The sequence below is a fragment of the Bos indicus x Bos taurus genome, chromosome 11, assembly GCF_003369695.1.
Source record: "Bos indicus x Bos taurus breed Angus x Brahman F1 hybrid chromosome 11, Bos_hybrid_MaternalHap_v2.0, whole genome shotgun sequence".
NCBI lineage: Eukaryota > Metazoa > Chordata > Mammalia > Artiodactyla > Bovidae > Bos > Bos indicus x Bos taurus.
In genome coordinates this window covers 97,553,186-97,576,781 of record NC_040086.1, presented here as the reverse complement: position 1 = coordinate 97,576,781, position 23,596 = coordinate 97,553,186, and the positions used below count along the sequence as shown (strand labels likewise).

The 23,596-nt window shown below is 51.9% G+C and overlaps 1 protein-coding gene across 4 annotated transcripts in view; it reads left to right on the top strand.

Moving 5' to 3' along the window:
* Positions 1–18,601, top strand: part of SH2D3C (SH2 domain containing 3C) — a 33,055-nt gene extending 14,454 nt beyond the window's left edge. For 2 of the 4 annotated variants that reach the window (XM_027556341.1, XM_027556342.1), the window contains 9 exons: positions 6,770–6,898; positions 8,349–8,803; positions 10,322–10,446; positions 11,953–12,488; positions 13,440–13,555; positions 14,534–14,705; positions 15,276–15,387; positions 15,759–15,965; positions 17,957–18,601. In XM_027556341.1, coding sequence (XP_027412142.1) covers positions 6,770–6,898; positions 8,349–8,803; positions 10,322–10,446; positions 11,953–12,488; positions 13,440–13,555; positions 14,534–14,705; positions 15,276–15,387; positions 15,759–15,965; positions 17,957–18,132 — 2,028 coding nt within the window. In that variant the 3' untranslated portion in view covers positions 18,133–18,601. Of the gene's footprint in view, positions 1–2,579; positions 2,829–6,769; positions 6,899–8,348; positions 8,804–10,321; positions 10,447–11,952; positions 12,489–13,439; positions 13,556–14,533; positions 14,706–15,275; positions 15,388–15,758; positions 15,966–17,956 lie in introns of those variants that run through there. The other 2 variants (XM_027556343.1, XM_027556344.1) reach the window with 2 other exon arrangements.
* Positions 18,602–23,596: the final 4,995 nt, after the last annotated feature.

The following is a 23,596-nucleotide window of genomic DNA, read 5'->3' as shown; positions in this document are numbered from 1 at the left end:
CCAGCCGCCAGCTGGACAGGGCCCCAGGGGTGCCCCCATGGGAAGACGGGCTCTAATCCCACTTGGTCTCTGAGCTGGAACTGGGAAGGGGGAGCAGGAAAGGATGACTCAGTTCTTCATCACAGATAACACAGTCGCCTTGATCAGAAACTTAACTTGTCCTGAGCACAGAAAATGTTGAAAATGCAGTTTTGAAATAATAATGATAACAACCATAATATGATGGAACATTTTGAGTGCCTACTGTGTGCAGAGTCCTGTGCTGGCTGCTGGCACTGAAAGGGAGTCAGTTCTGAGCTATTTATATGAATGAGGTCTTTGATTTCTCCCCTCATCATTGGGCCTTCTTGTGCACGTGTATGGATGGGAAACTTGAGGCCCAGAGAAGTGCAGTGACTTGCCCACAGCTGCACAGCTACTGCAGGGCTGAACTGGGATTGCTGTCGAAGTTTATTTGCTCCCAAGACCATGGACAGAGCTCTTGGCCTTCCTCATCCAGGAGTACCACCCTGAGCTAGGTCCTCTCTCTGAGTATGGAGCACGGGGCAAGGAGCACCAGGCCCTGTGTTTCAAGGGCTCCTGGCCCATGTGGGATCAAAGGAGAACCACTCAATGGTCTGGGCTTGTGTTTTGTCATCCAGCACACCCAAATTTTAGAGTCAGACCTTCTACTTATTTGCCACATGACTTTGGGTGTGTGTGTCACCTCTCTGAGCCTCAGTGTTCACCTATGTGAAATGGGGTAACAGTGGTACCTCCAACCCAGGGTTTCTATGGGCTCAATGAATCCATGCCCATTCAGGGGGGTATCTTGTCTGGTTCCTGACCCCAGGGACTTTCCATCACCCATAATACTGCCTGGAAAGCCCTGTGTAAGTGATCAGTAATGAGCACTGTGGGAAGTGCTCAGATTGCTGTCCCTTAACATCAGCAGAAAGCTCGATAAGAAGCCACTGGGGCTGTGGAGGTAGGAGATGACTTTCAGCTCAGGAGCTGGGAATGAGGAGATCAAGGAAGGCTTTCTGGAGGAGGAGGCATTGAAGCCAAGCCATTGCAATTGACCAGGAATATGCACCAACACCCTCTCTCCAAAGAGAAAGCTGGAAAGAAGATAAAGATAAGCAGAGATGGGTGGTGGAATGATCCAGGCAGAGGTAAGAGTGTGGGTGAGGTCAGAAAGTGAGCTGAGTGAGCCCAGGAAAGGCAGCCCAGGGCTGCAGCAAGTTGAGCTGGAGCTGCTGCCAGAATTTGGGCCCTGGCTTCTCATCCAGAGCCCTGGCATCACAGTGGGACAGAGGCCTCAGGGAGAACCAGCCCCAAAGCCAGTGGTAGACCACAGAGGCATGTATTTCAGCACCTCACAAATCCCAGTTGCAAGGTAATGAGATCCCCATCACCGATGGTAGTGAGATCCCTGTGAGGATTATTAGCTTTGTATTTTTCCTTTAGTTTATGGGGCTGAAAAAATGTAATTAAAAATGCTATAAAAGAAAGAATACCCACACACCAGAACTGATTAAACAGTCCCCTAAAGAATGAACTCAAAGGAATATTAGTTTTAGCTTTAAGCCTCAGAAGAGAATGGAATCAATAGTCAGTTACCCAAAGTCCATTCCTCACCTTACATGCTCAGCTGCCAGGACTCCAGGGTTCTCAGATCATGATGCAAGTACTTTGATTCTAAGGCAAGGATTTTGAAGTTCCAAGACCATAAAATTTTATATCCATGCTCAGAGCGTCAGATGTATTTACAGAAAATAATCAAACATCTGAGAGGTGAACAGAGAGGTGAACTCATCTACCTAAGGTCACACAGCCTGCCACAAGATTTGAACTCCAGGCCTGACTGATGCAGAGTCAGCGATGACTCTCTTTGCACTGAAGAGCCTACGACCAAAGGTCCGGATTCTAAGACACTAAGCTTGAAAACAATAGCAGGCATTTCTTGAGCACTTGCTTAATGTCTGGCAGCTTATATGCATCAGCTCAGCCAATGCTTACCCGAGTTCTGTGAGATCGGCACAGGTATGTTTTCCAGATGAGTAAGTCTGGGCTGCAAGAGAAGGGACTGGTTGGGTGGAGGTGGGGCACCGCTAGTTGAAGCCAGGCTGATTCCCAAACCCCAGAGCCTTACTGAGTTTTCTTCCCCACCCCCAGTCTGTCAATGACATCTCGCATTTCCCAGAAGAGTGTATGATTCCAAGTCAGAGATGAGAAATCCTGGACTCTGGGAGATTTCCTTAGGCCACAAAGGATTTGGTCAAATGTCTACAGGGATTTTTCCAGCTTTAGACATGGTTTAATTCAAAATCTCTGCCCTCTCCGGGTCAGTAAGGGGAGAGGTGAGTGGGGGAGGCAGGACCACTGCCCCCCCGCCCCGCCCCCACCCCGCGCCTTTTCCCGGCCCACGCCATCCTTCTGCCCTCTTGACGCCCCCCTTGGTAGGTCCTCAGCTCCGCATCCCCAGACTCCGGGCTGCCGGGGCTGGAGGGCGGGGGACTGGGGGGCGAGGGGGCGGGGAGTCGGGGGCGGGAGGAGGGAGGAACAATGGCCCCCTCCCCTCCCGGGGCTGGCTGGAGGGTGGGGTCTCCCCGCCCCGCCTCCCCGCTCCTCCCCCGACAAGGCGATGAGGTAATCGCGCCGCCGAGAGGCACGCGCAGCCGGTGCCCAGCCCGGTCGGTCCCGCGCCCCTGCCCCGCCGGCCGCCGCCCCCTGCACCGTCCCGGCCCCGGTCGCCCGGCCCCACCATGACCGAGCGGTGCAGCCTGTGGAGCGCCCTGTCGGCCGCCGCCTGCTGCTTCTACCGCGGCTCCTTCGTGCAGGTGCAGGTGAGGGGGCGGCTCGGCCCCCGCCAGGCGCTCCGAGCTGGGACCCTGGGCGCTCGCTGGGGCAGCCGGGGGAACCTCAGCCTGCGGCGCCGCGCAGGGTCCGGCGGGGCAGGGGCTGGGGGCAGCGGGCTGCGGGAGGGGGCGGGGTCGCCCCAGCCTCACCTTTGGGCGCCCAGACGCTCCGCAGGGTGAGGGTCCAGCCGCCCCTCCCGAGACTTGGGGCTGCGGAGGCTGCCGTTCCGGTTGCTTCTGCCTCCTCCGCAGGGAGGAGCTGAGCTGGGGCACTGGGTACCAGGAGATGGGGTCTCCGGCGTCCTGCCGGTTCTCCTGCGAGCACTCTGGCCCCTGCATCTGACCCGGGCAGACTGACTCCCGCATTGTACCGGGGGGCGCTGGGCCGGGGTCCAAAGGCTGAGAGAGGGATGGGAAGCTGAGGGGATGCTGCCGCGGCTGCGGTCGGAGCGCCCGCGACTCTCCTGCCCTCTAGGTGGGCTCGGGCATGCTTGGGGCGCGGGGCTCCTAGCCCAGCTGGCCGGGCAGTGCGGGACGGCGCTGTGGCAGTGAAAGGGTTAAACGGAAGGGGGTGGAGGGGAGGACCCGGACCCCGCCTCTCTGCGGAGCATCATCTGGGGATGGCTTTGCTTAGGGTTGCCTGACTGAAGGGAGCTAGAGGGGTCTGGCTGGGCACTGGCTGTTGCGAAGGGGTTAAGACCTTGACCCGGGGTCTCCGCGCTTTCGCCTCTCAAGCCCCGTGGGGGACGCTGGGCGCATCACTTCTGCGCTCCCCCAGGCTCACACACACACACACACACACACACACACATATATACACGCACGCTTCGAGCCCGCCTGAATGACTGCCCTGCCGGCGGCTGAGCGCAGCATCCCTGCACCGGCCAATCAGGCTCTCGCAGGCCGGGAGGCGGTGAGATCATCTCTGGCCAATAGCAATGCTCCCGGGCGCAGGGATGCTGCATTCGCGCCCCAGCACCCACTCCCTTTGGGAGCTAGGGACCCCCGGGTCGAAGGTGAGGAAGAGGGCACAGGGACCCTAGGGTTCCCTAACTTCAGGTGTGTGGGATGACCCAGTTCGTCTGCCAGATTCTCCCTAACGGTTGATTATGGTTGGAAAAGCAGAGCCCAGTCTCCCACCCCCTATTTATGGCCCAGAGAGGGAAACTGACTGGCTCAAGGCCACACAGTGGCAGGCAGAGTCTTGGGACCCGGTTCTTTCCCCCGCAGCCCTCTCCCCTTCTTTGCCCCCCATCCCTCTTGCTGCAGCTGTGGTACTGGGGCAACTTCTCAACTGCATGCTCTTTGTCAAGGAGGAATCTCCCCCATGACTTGCACTCTTCCCTCCCCAGGGTGTGGTGTGGTTTAGGAGAGGGGCCAGGACCTTGAAGACTAGGGAACTCCATGGAGAAGTGTAGGAACCTGAGAAGGCCCAAATGTCAGCTCACCCTGGAACTCCCTGCCTTTCTGGGGGATCAGTTTCTACCCTGGGCAGGGGATGTTCAGAATCCCCATCTCCAGGCCCTGCCTTTTCCTGAGCACTCATCTATGTCACCCACTCCCACCATCTGTCCCCAGAGCCTTACAGGCTCCTCACAGCTCAGAATTTTATGAGCCCATCGCCAAGCTGCTCCTGCCACCAGTCTTGCCCACCTTGGAGAGTGTTTCATTGTCTTCCCAAGCTGTCTGCCTAGAATCCTCTCTGACCCACGCCACCCTCTTCCCTGCACCCCATCAATGGTTGTCTAAACACCCTTCCCCCAGTCCCCACCCCAACACTCCACCCTGCCCTGCCATTGCCTGGAACACACTCCAGGCCCTCTCCACACAGCTGATCGAACCTACCCCAATGCTTTAAAAACCCTCTGCAGCTCTGCTGTGGCCTCTGGGTTAATCTCAGCTTCCCAAGGCAGATTCACAGCCCTGCCACGCCTGCCCCTGCCACCCCCCAGCCCTTCTGAAGCTTCTTCCCCCACCCCCAGGGCCTTAGCTCTTTCTACAGGGCCCTGAGTTTGCCACTCTCTTCCCAGAGCTCTTTCTTGCCCACCTGGTTGCCTGTCAGTCCCCACTGTAATCCTTTTGCTTGGCTCATTCAGGTCTTGGTGGAGACATCACCTCTTCAGGGACTCCCTGACCAGATGAGGAGGGACATGCTCATCTCCTCCTGGAGCTCCCTGTGTGTCTCTGAGCATCCAGAAACCCTAGGATTGCTTGTCAGTATCTGCGTAGCTCCCCTAGGGCTGAGGCTGCCTGTACTGATGACCTTGGATTCAGTCCCTGTCCTAGGGACTGTCCTAGAGTGGCATAAGACCTGTCCTAGAGTGGGGGTTCCATCAATGTGGACATAATGGAGTCAGAAATTCAAGATATCTCTGAAGCTGGGAAATGGGGTGTCTTAGGAGCAGTGTAGACTGAGGTAAACTGAGGCAGTAGAAGCAGAGGGATAACAAATGGAGTGGCAGGGTTAGGCTCTGAGAACTGTGAAAGGTCAGAGGAGGCAGGGAGTGGACTGGAAGCCGCTGGACCCTGGTGAGGAGTGGCTCCTGGGGAGAGATTGCCCTTTAGTGACCCCCTTCATCTGTCTTGCTGCCTGGTCAGTTCTGGGCCAGATCTATCCGTCCTGGGCCAGCCATCTTTGGGGCCTGGAGTTGGGGAAAGGGAGCAATGTTACATGTTCTCAGAGTGACAAGCACATCTGTGGGCTGGTTGCAGTGCTTTGAAGTATTGTCTCCTTTCATCCTTGCAACCTGGTGAGGCAGGTTCTGCAATTGTACCCATTTTATAGAGGAAGAAACTGAGGCCCTGGGGATTCATACAACATAGCCAGAATTGGGCAAGGGCTTCCCTGGTGGCTTAGATGATAAAGTGTCTGCCTGCAATGCAGGAGACCCGGGTTTGATTCGGGTCGGGAAGATCCCCTGAGAAGGAAATGGCAATCCACTCCAGCACTTTGCCTGGAAAATCCCATGGACGGAGGAGCCTGATAGGCTACAGTCCATGGGGTTGCAAAGAGTCGGACACAACTGAGTGACTTCACTTTCACTTTCTGTGGTGGGAATGTACCTGGCAGCAGGGACTCCCATCTCCCTGTTCTTAGGCTTCCAACCCCAGGCCACAGCAACCAGGAAACCAGGAATCTCCCCCTTGGGCAGGTGGAAAGGGGGATCCTGGGCATTAGCCCCAGTGAGTGACCTCAGGCTTCCCTGCTGGGCTGGTTGCCCCATCTAGCAGGGATTGCTTGGGATAGCAAGGAAGAAGGGGCTTTGTGAACAGTAAAGGACATCACAGATGCCTTTGGCGGGGGCCTCTGCGTCCCTCTTTGTAGCTGCCTCCTCCACCCCTGTATAATTCACTGCCCCAGAATGTATCCTCATCCACACAGCCCTGTTTTTGTCCATGGTTTTACCTGAGTACTTGCTGTCTTATCCGCTTGTAGAAATCCTCCCTCCCCTACTTCCAGATCAGTTTGGTGTCCTTGGTACAAAATGAATTTCATGAGTGCCATCTCCTCCAGGAAGCCTTCCTAGACCACTCTACCTGGCCTAGACTCCATCTCCCTTTTGAAAGCTACCCAGCCCTTTGCCGCTGTCCAGTACTGTGGTGCTGACTGCAGTCTGCTGAAATACTTGTGTTGCTTTTGCCTCCTGTCTTAGACAAGGAGCTTCTTTGAGGTCAGGCTTGTTTATTTCCCTGTCTACCCTGGCAATAATGCAGTGCCTAGCACACAGTAGGCACTTTTTGGTGGATTTAATTGAGATTCCTCTACACCTACTGGGATAGGGACTCATGGGTGAGAACCTTTCTGGCATCTGTACCTAAGTGTTCCCAGAGTCCCGGGATAGAATGAGTTCACCTGAGGTGGGGGAAGTTGAGAGGGAAGGGGGAAGGGGCTTCAGACTGGATGCCAACTTTTGCTGTCTTCTGCCTAGTTCTCCAAGGAGAAGTACATCTTAGACTCATCGCCTGAGAAACTGCACAAGGAGTTGGAGGAAGAGCTCAAACTCAGCAGCACAGATCTCCGCAGCCATGCCTGGTACCACGGCCGCATCCCACGTGAGGTGAGTGGGCCCTGAGCTGGGACCCCAGCCCTAGACCCTTCCCCCCACCGCCTTGGCCAGTCCCAGACCAGAAAAGCTCCAACTATCATTCGGTGGGTTCAATCAGAGTAGACTGGGATGAGGTCTAGCTCTGCCATTTAACTGACTGTGTGACCTTGAACAAGTCTCTTTACCTCTCTGAGCCCCAGTTTCCTCACCTATAACATTGAGGATATGGGGCTTCTCTGGTGGTCCAGTGGTTTAGACTCTGTGCTTCCACTGCAGGGGCCACAGGTTTGATCCCTGGTCAGGGAACTAAAATCCCACATGCTGCAAGGTGTGGGCTAAATTAATTAATTAATTAAGTGAGGGCTAATAATAGTACCTATTGTAAAGGTTGGTTGTGAGAATTCCCAGGTGGCTCTATTGGTAAAGAACTCTCCTGCCAATGCAGGAGGCATAGGAGATGCAGGTTTGATTCCTGAGTCGGGAAGATCCCCTGGAGGAGGGCATGGTAACCCACTCTAGTTTTCTTGCCTGGAGAATCCCAAACGCAGAGGAGCCTAGGGGGCTATGGTCCCTAGGGTCACAAAGAGTCAGACACAACTAAAGTAACTCAGCACGTGAGAATTAAATGAGTTAATTCATGTGAGGTGCTTAACATGATGTCTGATATGCAGTGAGCTCAATGAACATTGTCCTTTATGGTGGTGGTGGTGGTGATTACTATTAACACTAATATTTTAGTTACTGTTATAGGTCTATACATCAGCCTCTTATGTGTTTGTTAGTGAATATCAGCACTTCAGTGATTCAGTTTTGATAAGGTTGACTTTCTGGGCTGAGGCATAGGCTTGGGCTAACGGTCACCTGTTCTTCTACTTTTCATGCTTGCTATAAATCTTTGTCAATTATCAACTCTGCCAGCTCCTGTGCTGGGCACCAAGGATGCAGAGATAAAATAGGTGGTGACTTCCCTCGACAGCTGGTAGTCCAGGGTAGGGGTCGACAGGCAGGCAGTCAGAACCCAGTGGGAGAAGCTCAAGAATGGATTGCCAGGCAGGGGGTGTGGGCTGCCCCAAGGAAGGGGTGCTGAGGAGACAGGCCATTGTGGAAGGGATAGTTCACCAGGTGAGCAGGAATGGGAGGATATTCAGCCCAGAGACATGCCAGAGCCCTGGCTGTTTGGAGGAAGAAGGATGGGGAATTCACTGTGCCCAGTGAGATCCCTGAGAAGGAGTAGGTCTGAGACCTGAGTTTCAGATCTTGGGGACTCCCTTTCCAGAGTGCGATGTCCCTCCATGTCTGAGCCTCTGTGCTCAGACCCATGGCTTCTGGCTGAGATGCACCCTCTGAATCTGGGTCGTTGGGTCCCCCTCCCAAGCTTCAGCTGTCTCTGTTGACTGTGTGCCCCAGACCCAGGGTCTGGCCCTCTCCTGCCCCGCTCCAGCCTGACCCTTGCCTCTTCCAGGTCTCGGAGACCCTGGTGCAGCGCAATGGTGACTTCCTCATCCGGGACTCGCTCACCAGCCTGGGTGACTATGTGCTTACGTGCCGCTGGCGCAACCAGGCCTTGCACTTCAAGATCAACAAGGTGGTGGTGAAGGCGGGTGAGAGCTACACCCACATCCAATACCTGTTCGAGCAGGAGAGCTTCGACCACGTGCCGGCCCTGGTGCGGTACCATGTGGGCAGCCGCAAGGCTGTGTCGGAGCAGAGCGGTGCCATCATCTACTGCCCGGTCAACCGCACCTTCCCACTGCGCTACCTGGAGGCCTGCTATGGCCTGGGCCAGGGCGGGGGCAAGGCCGCCAGCCCTGCCAGCCCCTCGGGCCCCAAGGGCAGCCACATGAAGCGGCGGAGCGTCACCATGACCGATGGGCTTACTGCTGACAAGGTCACCCGCAGTGATGGCTGCCCCACCAGGTGAGTGAGAACCCAAATTCGGCCTCAGTCTTCCCATCTGTCAAGTGGGAGTGTCAGTAATGTGAGTGCTGGTGGGAAAAGGAGAGGCCCAGTCACACTGGTCTGGGGTAAAATGACTGCCCTGGAGCCTCAGTGTGTGCAGAACAAGAGGAGGAAGCTCCCGCCATGCTGAGGGGTGTGAAGCCCAGTCGCAGTCTCAGCTCTGCTACAACTAGCTGTGCGCCCTTGGCCCTGACCTTCCTCCTCTCTTGCCTCCACGTGCCAACCTATAAAGAGCCCTCACTCAGAAAGCTCCCTCGGGTCTGGAGGAGCCCTGGGTGCTGTCCTGTCCCAGGCAAGGACCTGATCCCTATTGCTAATGCTACCCCACCTCACCCCACCTGACTAGGCCCAGGTGGGCATCAGAACAGAGCATTTTGCAAACCATCGCACAGGGAGTGGAATGTTTTCAGCGACATTTTTGATGACACCCAGATGTCAGGGGCTTGGTGACACTGGGCCGTGATCCGAGGACAAGCCACAGCTGCAAATCATTCCTGAAGCCCTACTGTGCACCCGGCCCTCTCCTGATGCTGTTCTCAACCTCACTGATTCCCACGTCCCCTGGGAGGTGGCTTCTGTCCATTCTGCCACTTTGTAGATGAGAACTAGGCTTGAAGAGGGGTAGCTGCTTGCTAGAGAGTCGTAGGACCAAGATTCAGACCCAGGTCCACAACTCCAAAGTCTGTGCCCCTAGTTTCTATGGCTTCCCTGGCTGTTTGCAGCAAGACATGCCATCTTTTGGGGCTTCCCAAGTGGTGCTAGGGGTAAAGAACCCGCCTGCCAATGCAGGAGACAAGAGATGCAGGTTCGATCCCTGGGTCAGGAAGATCCCCTGGAGTAAGAAATGGCAACCCACTCCAGTATTCTTGCCTGGAGAATCCCATGGACAGAGAAATCTGGTGGGCTACATTCCATAGGGTTGCAAAGAGTCAGTTACGAATGAAGTGACTTAGCACTCATGTGCTTGCTTCAGCACTTCGATAGGTCCCATTTCCCTGGACCTGGACTGCGTGCTGTCAGCCAAGGAACTGCTGGTTGGATACCCTGTGGGGAGTAACCACTTGGCCTGTGGTTTGGAACCAGTGATTAAAACAGTGCCAGGATCTACAGGCCATGTGTGCCCAAGGCATCCTGAGTAATAGTGTGGGATCAGTGAGGAGAGGCCAGGACCTTGGGTTTGGCTCCCTTGGCCTGGCCATCTTTCTTGCTAGCCTCTCTCCCCAGACCATTCTTCAAGTTGGGGGCAAGGTTCCCAGGGAAGAGAACAGTTGTGCAGGTCGTGGACTGAACAAGCCCTTCCTCCTCTGGGCTTCAGTTTTTGTACCTGCCAGGTGGGAGGTTGGACGTGATCATTTCTAAGCCTTTTCTGCCTCTGAAGTTCAGCAGATCTAGGATAGAGGCAGAGGTGGGTGTCCTAATGCTAGCTGAGGACCCTGACCTCTGGGCTCCTTGCTCATGAAGGTGTCTGCTCCACAGCACATCACTGCCCCACCCCCGGGAATCCATCCGCAACTGTGCACTCAGCATGGACCAGATCCAAGACCTGCACTCGCCCATGTCCCCTATCTCCGAGAGCCCCAGCTCCCCTGCCTATAGTACCGGTATGGCCAGTGGAGGGGGGCGTGTGGGGGTCTGGTGGGGGTGGCCTCGTGTGCCCATGTGTGCACTGTCTGACGATTTCTGATACAGTGTTTGATCATGTGTGCCTCTTCCTCTTATCTGAGAGACATGCCCTGCAACAGTGGATACTAAAACTATCCATGTTGACATGCAAAACATAGCCCTGGCTGGTTCATTCTGCAACAATTCACTGAGTCCCTAATTGGATACCAGGCACTGTGGATGTGGTTTCCATGCATTCTCTTGAATGCTACTGAATCTGGGCTTCAATGCTATGAAGTTTGTGCAGTCAGCAACACTCAGTCCCCATTGGTCAAGAGCCTCCGCGTGTGAGGAGCCACTTGACCAGGCCCTGTTATTGGCTGGGATTTAATGTATCCCTGATTCCAAATGGTGGGATCCAACTGGACTGGTCAAGCTTGCTTTATTCATTTATTTTTTCTTTTAAATAGATCTTTTCAGAGAAGTTCTACATTCCCAGCAATATTGAGCAGAAAGCACAGAGCACTGTGCATTTTTTTTTAATATAAAGAAGATTTCTACTGTAGAAACATGCCACTAGCTCATTTCTGGAAGAAAAAAAAATAATGTTTTCAGCAGGCCATACCACATATTGTCCACATGGCAGGCAAAGCGTGCAGAGGGGCAGCCCAGGGGAACTTTGCTGGGAAATGCCCTGTTGCCATGTAGTTGTCAATATGGGTTGTCACAAATTCTTCTCTAACCACAGGCCTGCCAGCTTATAACTGCCAACTTGCCTTCCAAACAACACCCCTGAGTGTAAATGTTAAGACGCTTTGCCACAAATTATTTATTGGACAACTTCTAAGCAACATGGCACAAGGAAGTACCCAGGAGTGAGGACTCGGCACCTGGTTTTGAATCCCAGCTCTACCCTTTGCTGGTTGGGTGACCTTAGGCAGGTCAGCTGGCTTCTCTGAGTCTCACTTTTCTCATCTGAAGAATGAGGATCATAAAAGTACTCATGCTCAGGATGTTGAGAGGGTTAAACAGATTAAGGGGCAGCGAAGGATCTCGCAGGCAGTTAGAACTCAATAAACATCACCTCTAATTTTGGATGATGGTTTTACTGTTTTGACCGGTGTAGCTACAGCATGTCACCAGCTCCCAGAACACGTCCTCAATAAATCCTTATTATTAATTCATTGAGAAATGATTCCACACAGTGAACTCCAGCAAGTGCTTAGCTTCTCTGAATCACAGAAAGCTCCTTCAAGTAGCTCAGTGGTTCCCCAAGGCTGCAGCAGCCTTAGGATAAGAAAGTCTGACCCCTGGGGTCCAGGGAATTTGAGAATATCACTGAGGGCTGGTCAATGTGCCAGTGTCAGCTGGGCCTGGCCTGGGTACAGGGAGGTGGGATATCACCCCTGTAGGGTGGGTGGAGCTTGTCCTCTGGGAAAGCAGTGGGGGAACCACACTGGCTAGGGAGTCATGGTAACTAGTTGTCTCTCTTTATTTCCCTGCAGTGACCCGTGTCCACGCCGCCCCTGCCGCCCCCTCAGCCACAGCACTGCCCGCCTCCCCTGTCACGCGCCGCTCCAGCGAACCCCAGCTGTGTCCCGGAAGTGCTCCAAAGCCCCACGGGGAGTCGGACAAGGGCCCTTACTCCAGCCCCTCCCACACCCTCTGCAAGGCCTCCCCATCACCGTCGCTCAGCAGCTACAGTGACCCAGACTCTGGCCATTACTGCCAGCTCCAGCCTCCTGTCCGTGGCAGCCGAGAGTGGGCAGCAGCTGAAGCCTCCGGCCGCCAGGCCAGGAGCTATGGGGAGAAGCTTAAGGAACTGTCAGAAAACGGGGCCCCCGAAGGGGACTGGGGCAGAACCTTCACAGTCCCTGTTGTGGAAGCCACCTCTTCCTTTAACCCGGCTACCTTCCAGTCACTGTTGATCCCCAAGGATAACCGGCCACTGGAGGTGGGCCTCCTGCGTAAGGTCAAGGAGCTGCTGGCAGAGGTCGACGCCCGGACACTGGCCCGGCACGTTACCAAGGTTGACTGCCTGGTAGGTGCTGGGTGCACACTGGGGCAGGGGTATACCTTTATCCTCTAGCTTTGGGACAGGGGTTAGGGTGGTGAGGAACTGGCCCCCACATCCCCAAGTAGAGTGAGTGGTCCTGGATTCTGACTTCATGGCTGCCCTTTACTTGCTGTGTGACTCTGACTAATCACTTTACCTCTCTGGGCTCCCATTTTCTCCTTGAAAAAAAAAAAAGCAAAAGCTGAGATACTCTTGCTTCCTCCAGATGTCAGTTTGGCACTGGAACCGAGGAGTCCTGAAAACTAGTGGTGTCTGGCTCCCTGGGACATTTTTTGAGCCCGGTGAGAGTTGGTCTGGCCGGTCCAGGGACTATAAGAGGCCAGACTCCCTACCCCCACCCCCCTAGTGGACAAAACTCATTGTCTAGGTCCATACATTGTTAATGCCTGGGCCTTTGCTTTGAATGAATCCTGCCCATCTAAGGACCCTAACTTGATCTATGCCTCAGTTTCTCCCTCTGAAGTTTGGGGGGTGTGTGTGTGTGTGTGTTGGGGAGGGGAACACTGATTATTTGGTCACACTTGTCTCTGAGCTCAAAAAGAAAGAAAAGAAACAGCGCTGAGATGCGGCGCTGTGAAGAGTACTAGGCATGAAGGAAGAAGCCCTGGGTTCTAGGTCCAGTGTGTGACCTAGGACAAGCCCTTTCCCTCCCTGGACCTTATTTCTTCTGAAATAAGAGTGTCCTGGGCACCTCTGGCACATGTCAGACCCCATTGGGCATTTTTCCATTTATCCTGCGTTTCATAGATGGGGAGAGTGAAACTCATTTGCTCCATGTCAGAGGGTTAGTCATAAACCTGGAATTCAGAGCCGGCTTCCCAGCCAGGCTGCCCTGCTAGATAAAGCTCTCTGACTCCCAGATGGCTTGGGCTAGCCCTGACAGGAAATTAATCAGCCCTCTGGGCGTCCTTGTAGGTTGCTAGGATACTGGGCGTTACCAAGGAGATGCAGACCCTAATGGGAGTCCGCTGGGGCATGGAGCTGCTCACTCTCCCCCATGGCCGGCAGCTACGACTAGACCTGCTGGAAAGGTAAGGCCCGCGCACACGGGAGTCACCGGGAACCAACCCCCTGGACTACCTCGCTGCTCTTCACTGTGGCCGGTTGGCCAATCGCAGTCTCTCACCCCGGCTCCCAGATCATAGCCACGCCCTCTATCCCATTGACCAATTGTTCCTGATATCCAGTTCATTCAGTCAGTTCAGTCGCTCAGTCGTATCCGACACTTTGCAACCCCAAGGACTGCAGCCCGCCAGGCCTCCCCATCCATCATCAACTCCTGGAGTTTACTCAAAGTCATGCCCATTGAGTCGGTGATGCCATCCAACTATCTCATCCTCTGTCGTCGCCTTCTCCTCCCGCCTTCAATCTTTCCCAGCATCAGGGTCTTTTCGAATGAGTCAGTTCTTCGCATCAGGGGGCCAAAGTATTGGAGTTTCAGCTTCAGCATCAGTTCTTCCAATGAAAATTCAGGACTGATCTCCTTTAGGATGGACTGGTTGGATCTCCTTGTAGTCCAAGGGACTCTCAAGAGTCTTCTCCAACACCACAGTTCAAAAGCATCAATTCTTGGGTGCTCAGCTTTCTTTATCCAGTTCCAAGTAATCCTGGTTTTTCAAAGACTGAGTCCTTTATCTCCGAATTCACTTTCTGTATTCTCTTGACTGACCACAATCTGTGAGCCTTGGCCCGCCCATCAGCTCCGGCGTCTCTTCTTTCTTTTCTTAGAACAGATCTGTCGGATGATTTCTGATGATTTCCTCTGATCGGTCCCACGGTCCTCAGCCTGGCGCTCACGGGTGTCTGGCCCCGCCCCCTGACTTATACTGACCAATCAGAACCCCTTAACTTTGCTTTATCCCCGCCCACACTTTGGCCGCACCCCCTAATCTCATTGACTCTTTACAACCTCTCACTTTTGGCTCTATCCTCCACCCCTCGGCGCCCAACCACAGGGACCCCAACCCTAGATCCCTGGCCCCGCCCCTCTGACCCGGCCGCTCCAACAGGTTCCACACCATGTCCATCATGCTGGCCATGGACATCCTGGGCTGCACGGGCTCCGCTGAGGAGCGGGCAGCGCTCCTGCACAAGACCATCCAGCTGGCAGCCGAGCTTCGAGGGACCATGGGCAACATGTTCAGCTTCGCTGCGGTCATGGGTGCCCTGGATATGGCCCAGGTACTGAGGGGCCCACGTAGCACTGGACATAAGCTAGTCTCTGTTGCGAGCCCTGATACGTGTCCCTTTGGGACGGCTGTCTATTGAATCAGGAAGAACTTGAGGACCTTTTAGGCAGCATTGGTGACAGAGTAACTGGGAGAACTGAGTCCTTTTGGTGCTGACCTGCTTCCAGACAAAGTCTTTCCCTTTCCCTGCTCTCCGTTTCTCCACCTGTAAAATGATTGAGGAACTTTATAAAAGTTGAAAGAATAAATATAAAGTGGCTAGCTTTAGCAAGCACTGACTATGCGCAAGGTACATTGAGTACTTAGAAACTGATTCCTTAAAGCAATCTCATGAGGAGAGTGCCTTTATTGTCCTCTCTGAGCCTTAGTTCCCTCATATGTAAAATGGGTTGTTGCGAGGACTTATGGGGACCTGTGAAAAGCCATCAGCCCTGTCCCTGAGACCTGAATGGTGATTATACTAATAATTACTATCCCACATCTGGGTGTCAGCTCAGCATACTGGCCTGTGGCCCCAGCAGGCCCCTTCCCTGGCTAGTTGCTCATAGCCTGATCTCCCTAGATTGCCCGGCTGGAACAGACATGGGTGACCCTGAGGCAGCGACACACAGAGGGTGCCATCCTCTATGAGAAGACGCTCAAGCCATTCCTCAAGAGCCTCAATGAGGGCAAAGGTACCTCCCCCATCTTGCTGTGTGGCCTCGGACGGGTTCCAGCCCTCTCTGGGCTGGCCCAGACTCTCCCAGTAGGGAGGATGTTGAGGGCTTGACTGAGCTCTGTGCAGGCCATTCTTGCGCTCACTTTCTGCACCTGGCAAGTGTGTATGCCATGTCCAGGTCCAGCCTCAGCCCCTGGGCTGGGCCAAGGTGCAGTGGGTTCAACTGGAGGAATCCAAAGGGCGGGGTTTGTCTCATGAGTCAGAATCCTGGGGGCTCTTGCTGGGACCTCAGGCAGGGCCCTTCCCCTAACACATCCTTGGTTTCTGGACCTTGGTGGACGGTGGGTTCCTCTGAGACCTCTAAACGCCATGCCTCCCTCCCTGCAGAAGGCCCGCCGCTGAGCAACACCACATTTCCTCACATCCTGCCGCTCATCACTCTGCTGGAATGTGACTCGGCCCCCGCCGAGGGCCCTGAGCCCTGGGGCAGCACGGAGCATGGCGTGGAGGTGGTGCTGGCCCACCTGGAGGCTGCCCGCACGGTGGCACACCATGGCGGCCTGTATCATACCAATGCTGAAGTCAAGCTGCAGGGTGAGTCACTGGTTGCGTCTGGGGGGCAAGCCACTGCTGATCCTGCAGCCTGGGCCTCCCTCCGCATAACTGGCTCTCCCTTCTTCTCCAAATATCCCTTCAGATTTCTCCATCCCTGTTTGCTGCCCCGTCTCCTTGACTTTTTTTTTTTAATTGTAGAATAATTGCTTTACAATGTTGTATTGGTTTCTGCCTTACAGCAATATAAATCAGCCATAAGTATACATTTGTCCCTTCCCTCTTGAACCTCCCTCCCCATCTCAGCCCACCTCTCTAGGTTGTCGCAGAGCACTGGTTGAGCTCCCTGTGCTATACAACAACTTCCCACTAGCTCTCTATTTTACATATGATAATGTATATGTGTCAGTGCTACTTTCTCAATTCGTCCCACCCCTCCCTGACTTCTTTTTCTCACCTCTTTTCTTCACTCATTCAGCAGTTTGACAAGTAATTGTTAGTGGCAGGCACCAGGTCAGCTTGGGGGACATAGAGATGATTCAAAGAGCACAGTAGCTGTGTATCTTAGCTTCTCTGAGCCTCCGCTTTCTCATCTGTGAAGTGGGCATCCTGACAAGCCCACTTTACAAGGCTGTTTACAAAGCAATAGGCCTGGGGCCCCGGGTCTGAGGCAGACTCACCCTGTCTTCAGGGAGCTCTCAGTTTAATCAGAAAATAGAATGCCTTCTCACAGAAGAAGCAGAGATAATGGCTTCAGACAAGCTACCTTTTACTTCTTTAGGCAATATTTAAGTCACAAAAGTTCACTGTAGACAAACTGGAAATAACAGCTGAACAAAACCCAAATAAACAAATCGCCAACACTTACCTGGTGATTGGTAAATGTCGTTTTGGTATATGTCTTTCTTATCTTTCTTCAGAAAGAAAAAAACAAAACAAAAATTTGTTTATGTTTACTTACAGAATGTATATATATTTCTTATGACAAATTTTGGAGCTTACAGAAAAATACAAAAAAGAAAAGAATCACCCAGTATCTTACCCCAAGTTAGCAGTGATATTTTATCTTCTAGTTATTTTATTGTTTTTTAATATTTATTTTTATTGATTGATTTATTTGGCCACACCAGGTCTTAGTCAAGGCACGCAGGATCTTTCATCTGCACTGTAGGTTGTGGGATATTTAGTTGCAGCATTTGGAATCTTCTAGTAGTGCCATGTGGGATCTAGTTCCCTGACCAAGGACTGAACCCAGGCCCTCTGCATCGAGAGTGTGGAGTCTTATCCATTGGACCACCAGGGAAGTCCCTCTAGTCATTTTAAAATTATGTATTGCAGGGACTTCCCTAGTAGTCCAATAGTTAAGAATCCACCTTCCAATGCAGGGGATGCAGGTTCGATCCCTGGTCAAGGAACTAAAATCCCACATCCCTCAGGGCAACTAAACCCACAAACCACAACTACTAAGCCCGTGTGCTGCAGTGAAAGAACCCACATGCTGCAACTAAGAAATATTTTTTTTTTAATTATTGAAAGTGAAAAGTGAAAGTTGCTCAGTCGTATCTGACTCTTTGCGACCCCATGGACTATATAGTCCATGGAATTCTCTAGGCCAGAATACTGGAGTAGGTAGCCTTTCCCTTCTCCAGGGGATCTTCCCAACTCAGGGATCAAACCCAGGTCTCCTGCATTGCAGGTGGATTCTTTACCAGCTGAGTCACAAGGGAAGCCCAAGAATACTGGAGTGGGTAGCCTATCCCTTCTCCAGTGGATCTTCCCAACACAGGAATCCAACCAGGGTCTCCTGCGTTGCAGGTGGATTCTTTACCAACTGAACTATCAAGGAACAGTAGGACAAAGACCAGGTGTTAAACTGCTTGGTTATGTTCATCCACAAACCATGTGGGATTCCTGGCAGAGGTGGGGGAAGGTCCCTTGGAATGGGGCCCTGAGGGATGTGGTGGCTCCGAGTAGGAGCCCCCAGCTTCCCTAGCTGGATGGTGGTCCCCTGACCCCTATGCCCCTCCCTGCAGGTTTCCAGGCCCGGCCGGAGCTCCTCGAGGTGTTCAGCACCGAGTTCCAGATGCGCCTCCTATGGGGCAGCCAGGGCGCCAGCAGCAGCCAGGCCCGACGCTATGAGAAGTTCGACAAGGTCCTCACTGCCCTCTCCCACAAACTGGAGCCTGCCATCCGCTCCAGTGAGCTGTGACCCCCACGGACCCTTCCCCTCTGCAGCTACGGGCAGCAACGGGAACAGAAGGGCACAGACCTTGCCCCAGAGCACCCCAGGGACACTGTGATCAGCCTGAGAATATTCCAGGTTCAACTCCAGGATCTCCTGTGCATCTCCAGGGTCTATGCAGACTCTGGGCTCCATCCTACCTGCTCCACACTCACCAGGCTTCTCTTCAGGAAGAACTGGAACCCCTGTTTCTCCCTCCAGTTTCTGCTTCTCCCCTTCCTGCTGAGGGTGCCCTGTGTTTGAGCCACAGGAGGCTTCTTATACCGCCTCACTCTTCTCCGGGCATCTCTTCCCCCCACCCCCCCCCTGCCTCCAGCCCACAATCCAAGCCTGACACCAAGGCCTCCCTCTGGCTGTAAATATATCTGTCTGTTCTGTAAATATATGTATAGAAACCATGTTCTTTCTTTCATAGAATAAACTTTTATGACTCTTTTTTTTTTTTTCCTGTCTCTCAGGGGGCTTTGGGGTGGAAGTGTCTTTTCTCAGGTGAAAGGTGGAAACAATTCATTCAACAAATACTCATTTTGCACTTGACACATTTCTAGATTGTACCAGGAGCCAGAGTTACAGCCAATACTAAAACCCAACCCCTGTCCTAGAGTCTTAACCACTTGGACCACCAGGGAAGTTCCATAATGGGTTTTCAGTGATCATTTATTCATCACTTTGTGAGCCGAAACACTCCATGTGCCTGTACATCATGGCATATCACCATTCCTCACAGGCCAGAGGGTGATAAATAGCTAATTCCCACCCATAGGAGAACTACTGACTTGCACCCATTCCTTCTCCATTCCCTGCCTCCAGAACCCGAATGTACAGTCCAGTATCCCAGATGTTTGGGGGTGGAAGGGCTTTATGAAATCTAAGATTCCAGCTTCCTTCAGGAAAACAGAACTGGAGGAAGAAGGGACTTTCCCTGAGTCATGGCAGCAGAATTAGGAAGGCTGGAACGGGGGCATCCTGACTCAGAGTTCTTGCCTTTTCTCAATAGTGGGAACTACTCACTTCTTTTCAAGTTTTGGAATGTGGCCCCAAAAGTTCGTGTGTGTGTGTGTGTGTGTGTGCGCGTGCACGTGAGGTGGGTGGGGCAGGAATCGTTGAGGAGGGCCTTGAAGGCAGTTGTCTTGATTACATGGGCAGAGGAGAAGGGCAGTGTGCATCACCACCCCACAGTAGGCTGGAGGCCTGGGGAGCTTGGTCACTGAATTTGAAACGTCTGGGGCCCTTTGCTTCATGAAACTTTGACCAAGTTCAGTTCAGTTCAGTTCAGTCACTCAGTCAGGTCTGACTCTTTGTGACCCCATGAACCGCAGCATGCCAGGCCTCCCAATCCATCACCAACTCCTGGAGCCCACCCAAACCCATCTCCATTGTGTCGGTGATGCCATCCAACCATCTCATCCTCTGTCGTCCCCTTCTCCTCCTGCCCTCAATCTTTCCCAGCATCAAGGTCTTCTCAAATGAGTCAGCTCTCTGCATCAGGTGACCAAAGTATTGGAGTTTCAGCTTCACCATAAGTCCCTCCAATGAACACCCAGGACTGATCTCCTTTAGAATGGACTGATTGGATCTCCCTGCAGTCCAAGGGGCTCTCAAGAGTCTTCTCCAACACCACAGTTCAAAAGCATCAATTCTTCGGCACTCAGCTTTCTCTATAGTCCAACTCTCACATCCATACATGACCACTGGAAAAACCATAGCCTTGACTAGACGGACCTTTGTTGGCAAAGTAATGTCTCTGCTTTTCAATATGCTATCTAGGTTGGTCATAACTTTCCTTCCAAGGAGTAAGCGTCTTTTAATTTCATGGCTGCAGTCACCATCGGCAGTGATTTTGGAGCCCAGAAAAATAAAGTCTGACACTGTTTCCACTGTTTCCCCATCTATTTCCCATGAAGTGATGGGGCCAGATGCCATGATCTTCGTTTTCTGAATGTTGAGCTTTAAGCCAACTTTTTTCACTCTCCTCTTTCACTTTCATCAAGAGGCTTTTTAGTTCCTCTTCACTTTCTGCCATTAAGGGTGGTGTCATCTGCATATCTGAGGTTACTGATATTTCTCCTGGCAATCTTGATTCCAGCTTGTGCTTCTTCCAGCCCAGCATTTCTCATGATGTACTCTGCATAGAAGTTAAATAAGCAGGGTGACAATATACAGCCTTGACATACTCCTTTTCCTATTTGGAACCAATCTGTTGTTCCATGTCCAGTTCTAACTGTTGCTTTCTGACCTGCATACAGGTTTCTCAAGAGGCAGGTCAGGTGGTCTGGTATTCCCATCTCTTTCACAATTTTCCACAGTTTATTGTGATCCACACAGTCAAAGGCTTTGGCATAGTCAATAAAGCAGAAATAGATGTTTTTCTGGAACTCTCTTGCTTTTTCCATGATCCAGCAGATGTTGGCAATTTGATCTCTGGTTCCTCTGCTCTTTCTAAAACCAGCTTGAACATCAGGAAGTTCATGGTTCACATATTGCTGAAGCCTGGCTTGGAGAATTTTGAGCATTACTTTACTAGCGTGTGAGATGAGTGCAATTGTGTGGTAGTTTGAGCATTCTTTGGGATTGGAATGAAAACTGACTTTTCCAGTCCCATGACCATTGCTGAGTTTTCCAAATTTGCTGGCATATTGAGTGCAGCACTTTCACAGCATCATCTTTCACGATTTGAAATAGCTCAACTGGAATTCCATCACCTCCACTAGCTTTGTTTGTAGTGATGCTTTCTAAGGCCCACTTGACTTCACATTCCAGGATGTCTGGCTCTAGGTCAGTGATCACACCATCCTGATTATCTGGGTCGTGAAGATCTTTTTTGTACAGTTCTTCTGTGTATTCTTGCCATCTCTTCTTAATATCTTCTGCTTCTGTTAGGTCCATACCATTTCTGTCCTTTATTGAGGCCATCTCTGCATGAAATGCTCCCTTGGTATCTTTAATTTTCTTGAAGAGATCTCTAGTCTTTCCCATTCTGTTATTTTCCTCTATTTCTTTGCATTGATCGCTGAAGAAGGCTTTCTTATCTCTCCTTGCTATTCTTTGGAACTCTGCACTCAGATGCTTATATCTTTCCTTTTCTCCTTGGCTTTTTTGCTTTTCTTCTTTTCACAGCTATTCGTAAAGCCTCCCCAGAAGTGGGCCGGCTGTGACGGACCAGACTGCACAGAAGCGTGGCTGAGAGGAGCTACCCCACGTCCAAGGAGTGGCGGATGCGCGAGCTCAGGAGGGCCAAGAGGAGCTACTCCACGTTCAAGGTCAGGAGGGGTGGCTATGAGGAGATACCCCTCGTCCAAGGTAAGGAGCAGCGGCTGTGCTTTGCTGGAGCAGCCTTGAAGAGATACCCCACATCCAAGGTAAGAGAAACGCAGGTAAGATGGTAGGTGTTGTGAGAGGCATCAGAGGGCAGACACACAAACCATAATCACAGAAAACTAGTCAGTCTAATCACACGGACCACAGCCTTGTCTAACTCAATGAAACTAAGCCATGCTGTGTGGGGCCACCCAAGACAGGCGGGTCATGGTTGAGAGGTCTGACAGAATGTGGTCCACTGGAGAAGGGAATGGCAAACCACTTCAGTATTCTTGCCTTGAGAACCCCATGAACAGTATGAAAAGGCAAAATGATAGGATACTGAAAGAGGAACTCCCCAGGTCGGTAGGTGCCCAATATGCTACTGGAGATCAGTGGAGAAATAACCCCAGAAAGAATGAAGAGATGGAGCCAAAGCAAAAAGAATACCCAGCTGTGGATGTGACTGGTGATAGAAGCAAGGTCCAATGCTGTAAAGAGCAATATTGTATAGGAACCTGGAATGTTAGGTCCATGAATCAAGGCAAATTGGAAGTGGTCAAACAGGAGATTATTTAACTTATATGCAGAGTACATCATGAGAAACGCTGGGCTGGAAGAAGCACAAGCTGGAATCAAGATTGCCGGGAGAAATCTCAATAACCTCAGATATGCAGATGACACCACCCTTATGGCAGAAAGTGAAGAGGAACTAAAAAGCCTCTTGATGAAAGTGAAAGAGGAGAGTGAAAAAAGTTGGCTTAAAGCTCAACATTCAGAAAACGAAGATCATGGCATCTGGCCCCATCACTTCATGGGAAATAGATGGGGAAACAGTGGAAACAGTGTCAGACTTTATTTTTCTGGGCTCCAAAATCACTGCCGATGGTGACTGCAGCCATGAAATTAAAAGACGCTTACTCCTTGGAAGGAAAGTTATGACCAACCTAGATAGCATATTGAAAAGCAGAGACATTACTTTGCCAACAAAGGTCCGTCTAGTCAAGGCTATGGTTTTTCCAGTGGTCATGTATGGATGTGAGAGTTGGACTGTGAAGAAAGCTGAGTGCTGAAGAATTGATGCTTTTGAAGTGTGGTGTTGGAGAAGACTCTTGAGAGTCCCTTGGACTGCAAGGAGATCCAACCAGTCCATTCTGAAGGAGATCAGCCCTGGGTGTTCATTGGAAGGAATGATGCTAAAGCTGAAACTCCAGTACTTTGGCCACCTCATGGGAAGAGTTGACTCATTGGAAAAGACTCTGATGCTGGGAGGGATTGGGGGCAGGAGGAGAAGGGGACGACAGAGGATGAGATGGCTGGATGGCATCACTGACTCGATGGACGTGAGTCTGAGTGAACTCTGGAAGTTGGTGATGGACAGGGAGGCCTGGCGTGCTACAATTCATGGGGTCGCAAAGAGTCGGACATGACTGAGCACCTGAACTGAACTGAAACAGGAGATGACAAGAGTGAACGTTGACATTCTAGGAATCAGCGAATTAAAATGGACTGGAATGGGTGAATTTAACTCAGATGATCATTATATCTACTACTGTGGGCAGGAATCCCTTAGAAGAAATAAAGTAGCCATCATGGTCAACAAAAGAGTCCAAAATGCAGTACTTGGATGCATTCTCAAAAACGAAAGAATGATCTCTGTTTGTTTCCAAGGCAAACCATTCAGTATCACAGTAATCCAAGTCTATGGCCCAACCAGTAATGCTGAAGAAGCTGAAGTTGAACGGTTCTATGAAGACCTCCAAGACCTTTTAGAACTAACACCCAAAAAAGATGTCCTTTTCATTATAGGGGACTGGAATGCAAAAGTAGGAAGTCAAGAAACACCTGGAGTAACAGGCAAATTTGGCCTTGGAATACGGAATGAAGCAGGGCAAAGGTAAATAGAGTTCTGCCAACAGAATGCACTGGTCATAGCAAACACCCTCTTCCAACAACACAAGACTCTACACATGGACATCACCAGATGGTGAACACCGAAATCAGATTGATTATATTTTTTGCAGTCAAAGATGGAGAAGCTCTATACAGTCAGCAAAAATAAGACCAGGAGCTGAGTGTGGCTCAGATCATGAACTCCTTATTGGCAAATTCAGACTTTAATTGATGAAAGTAG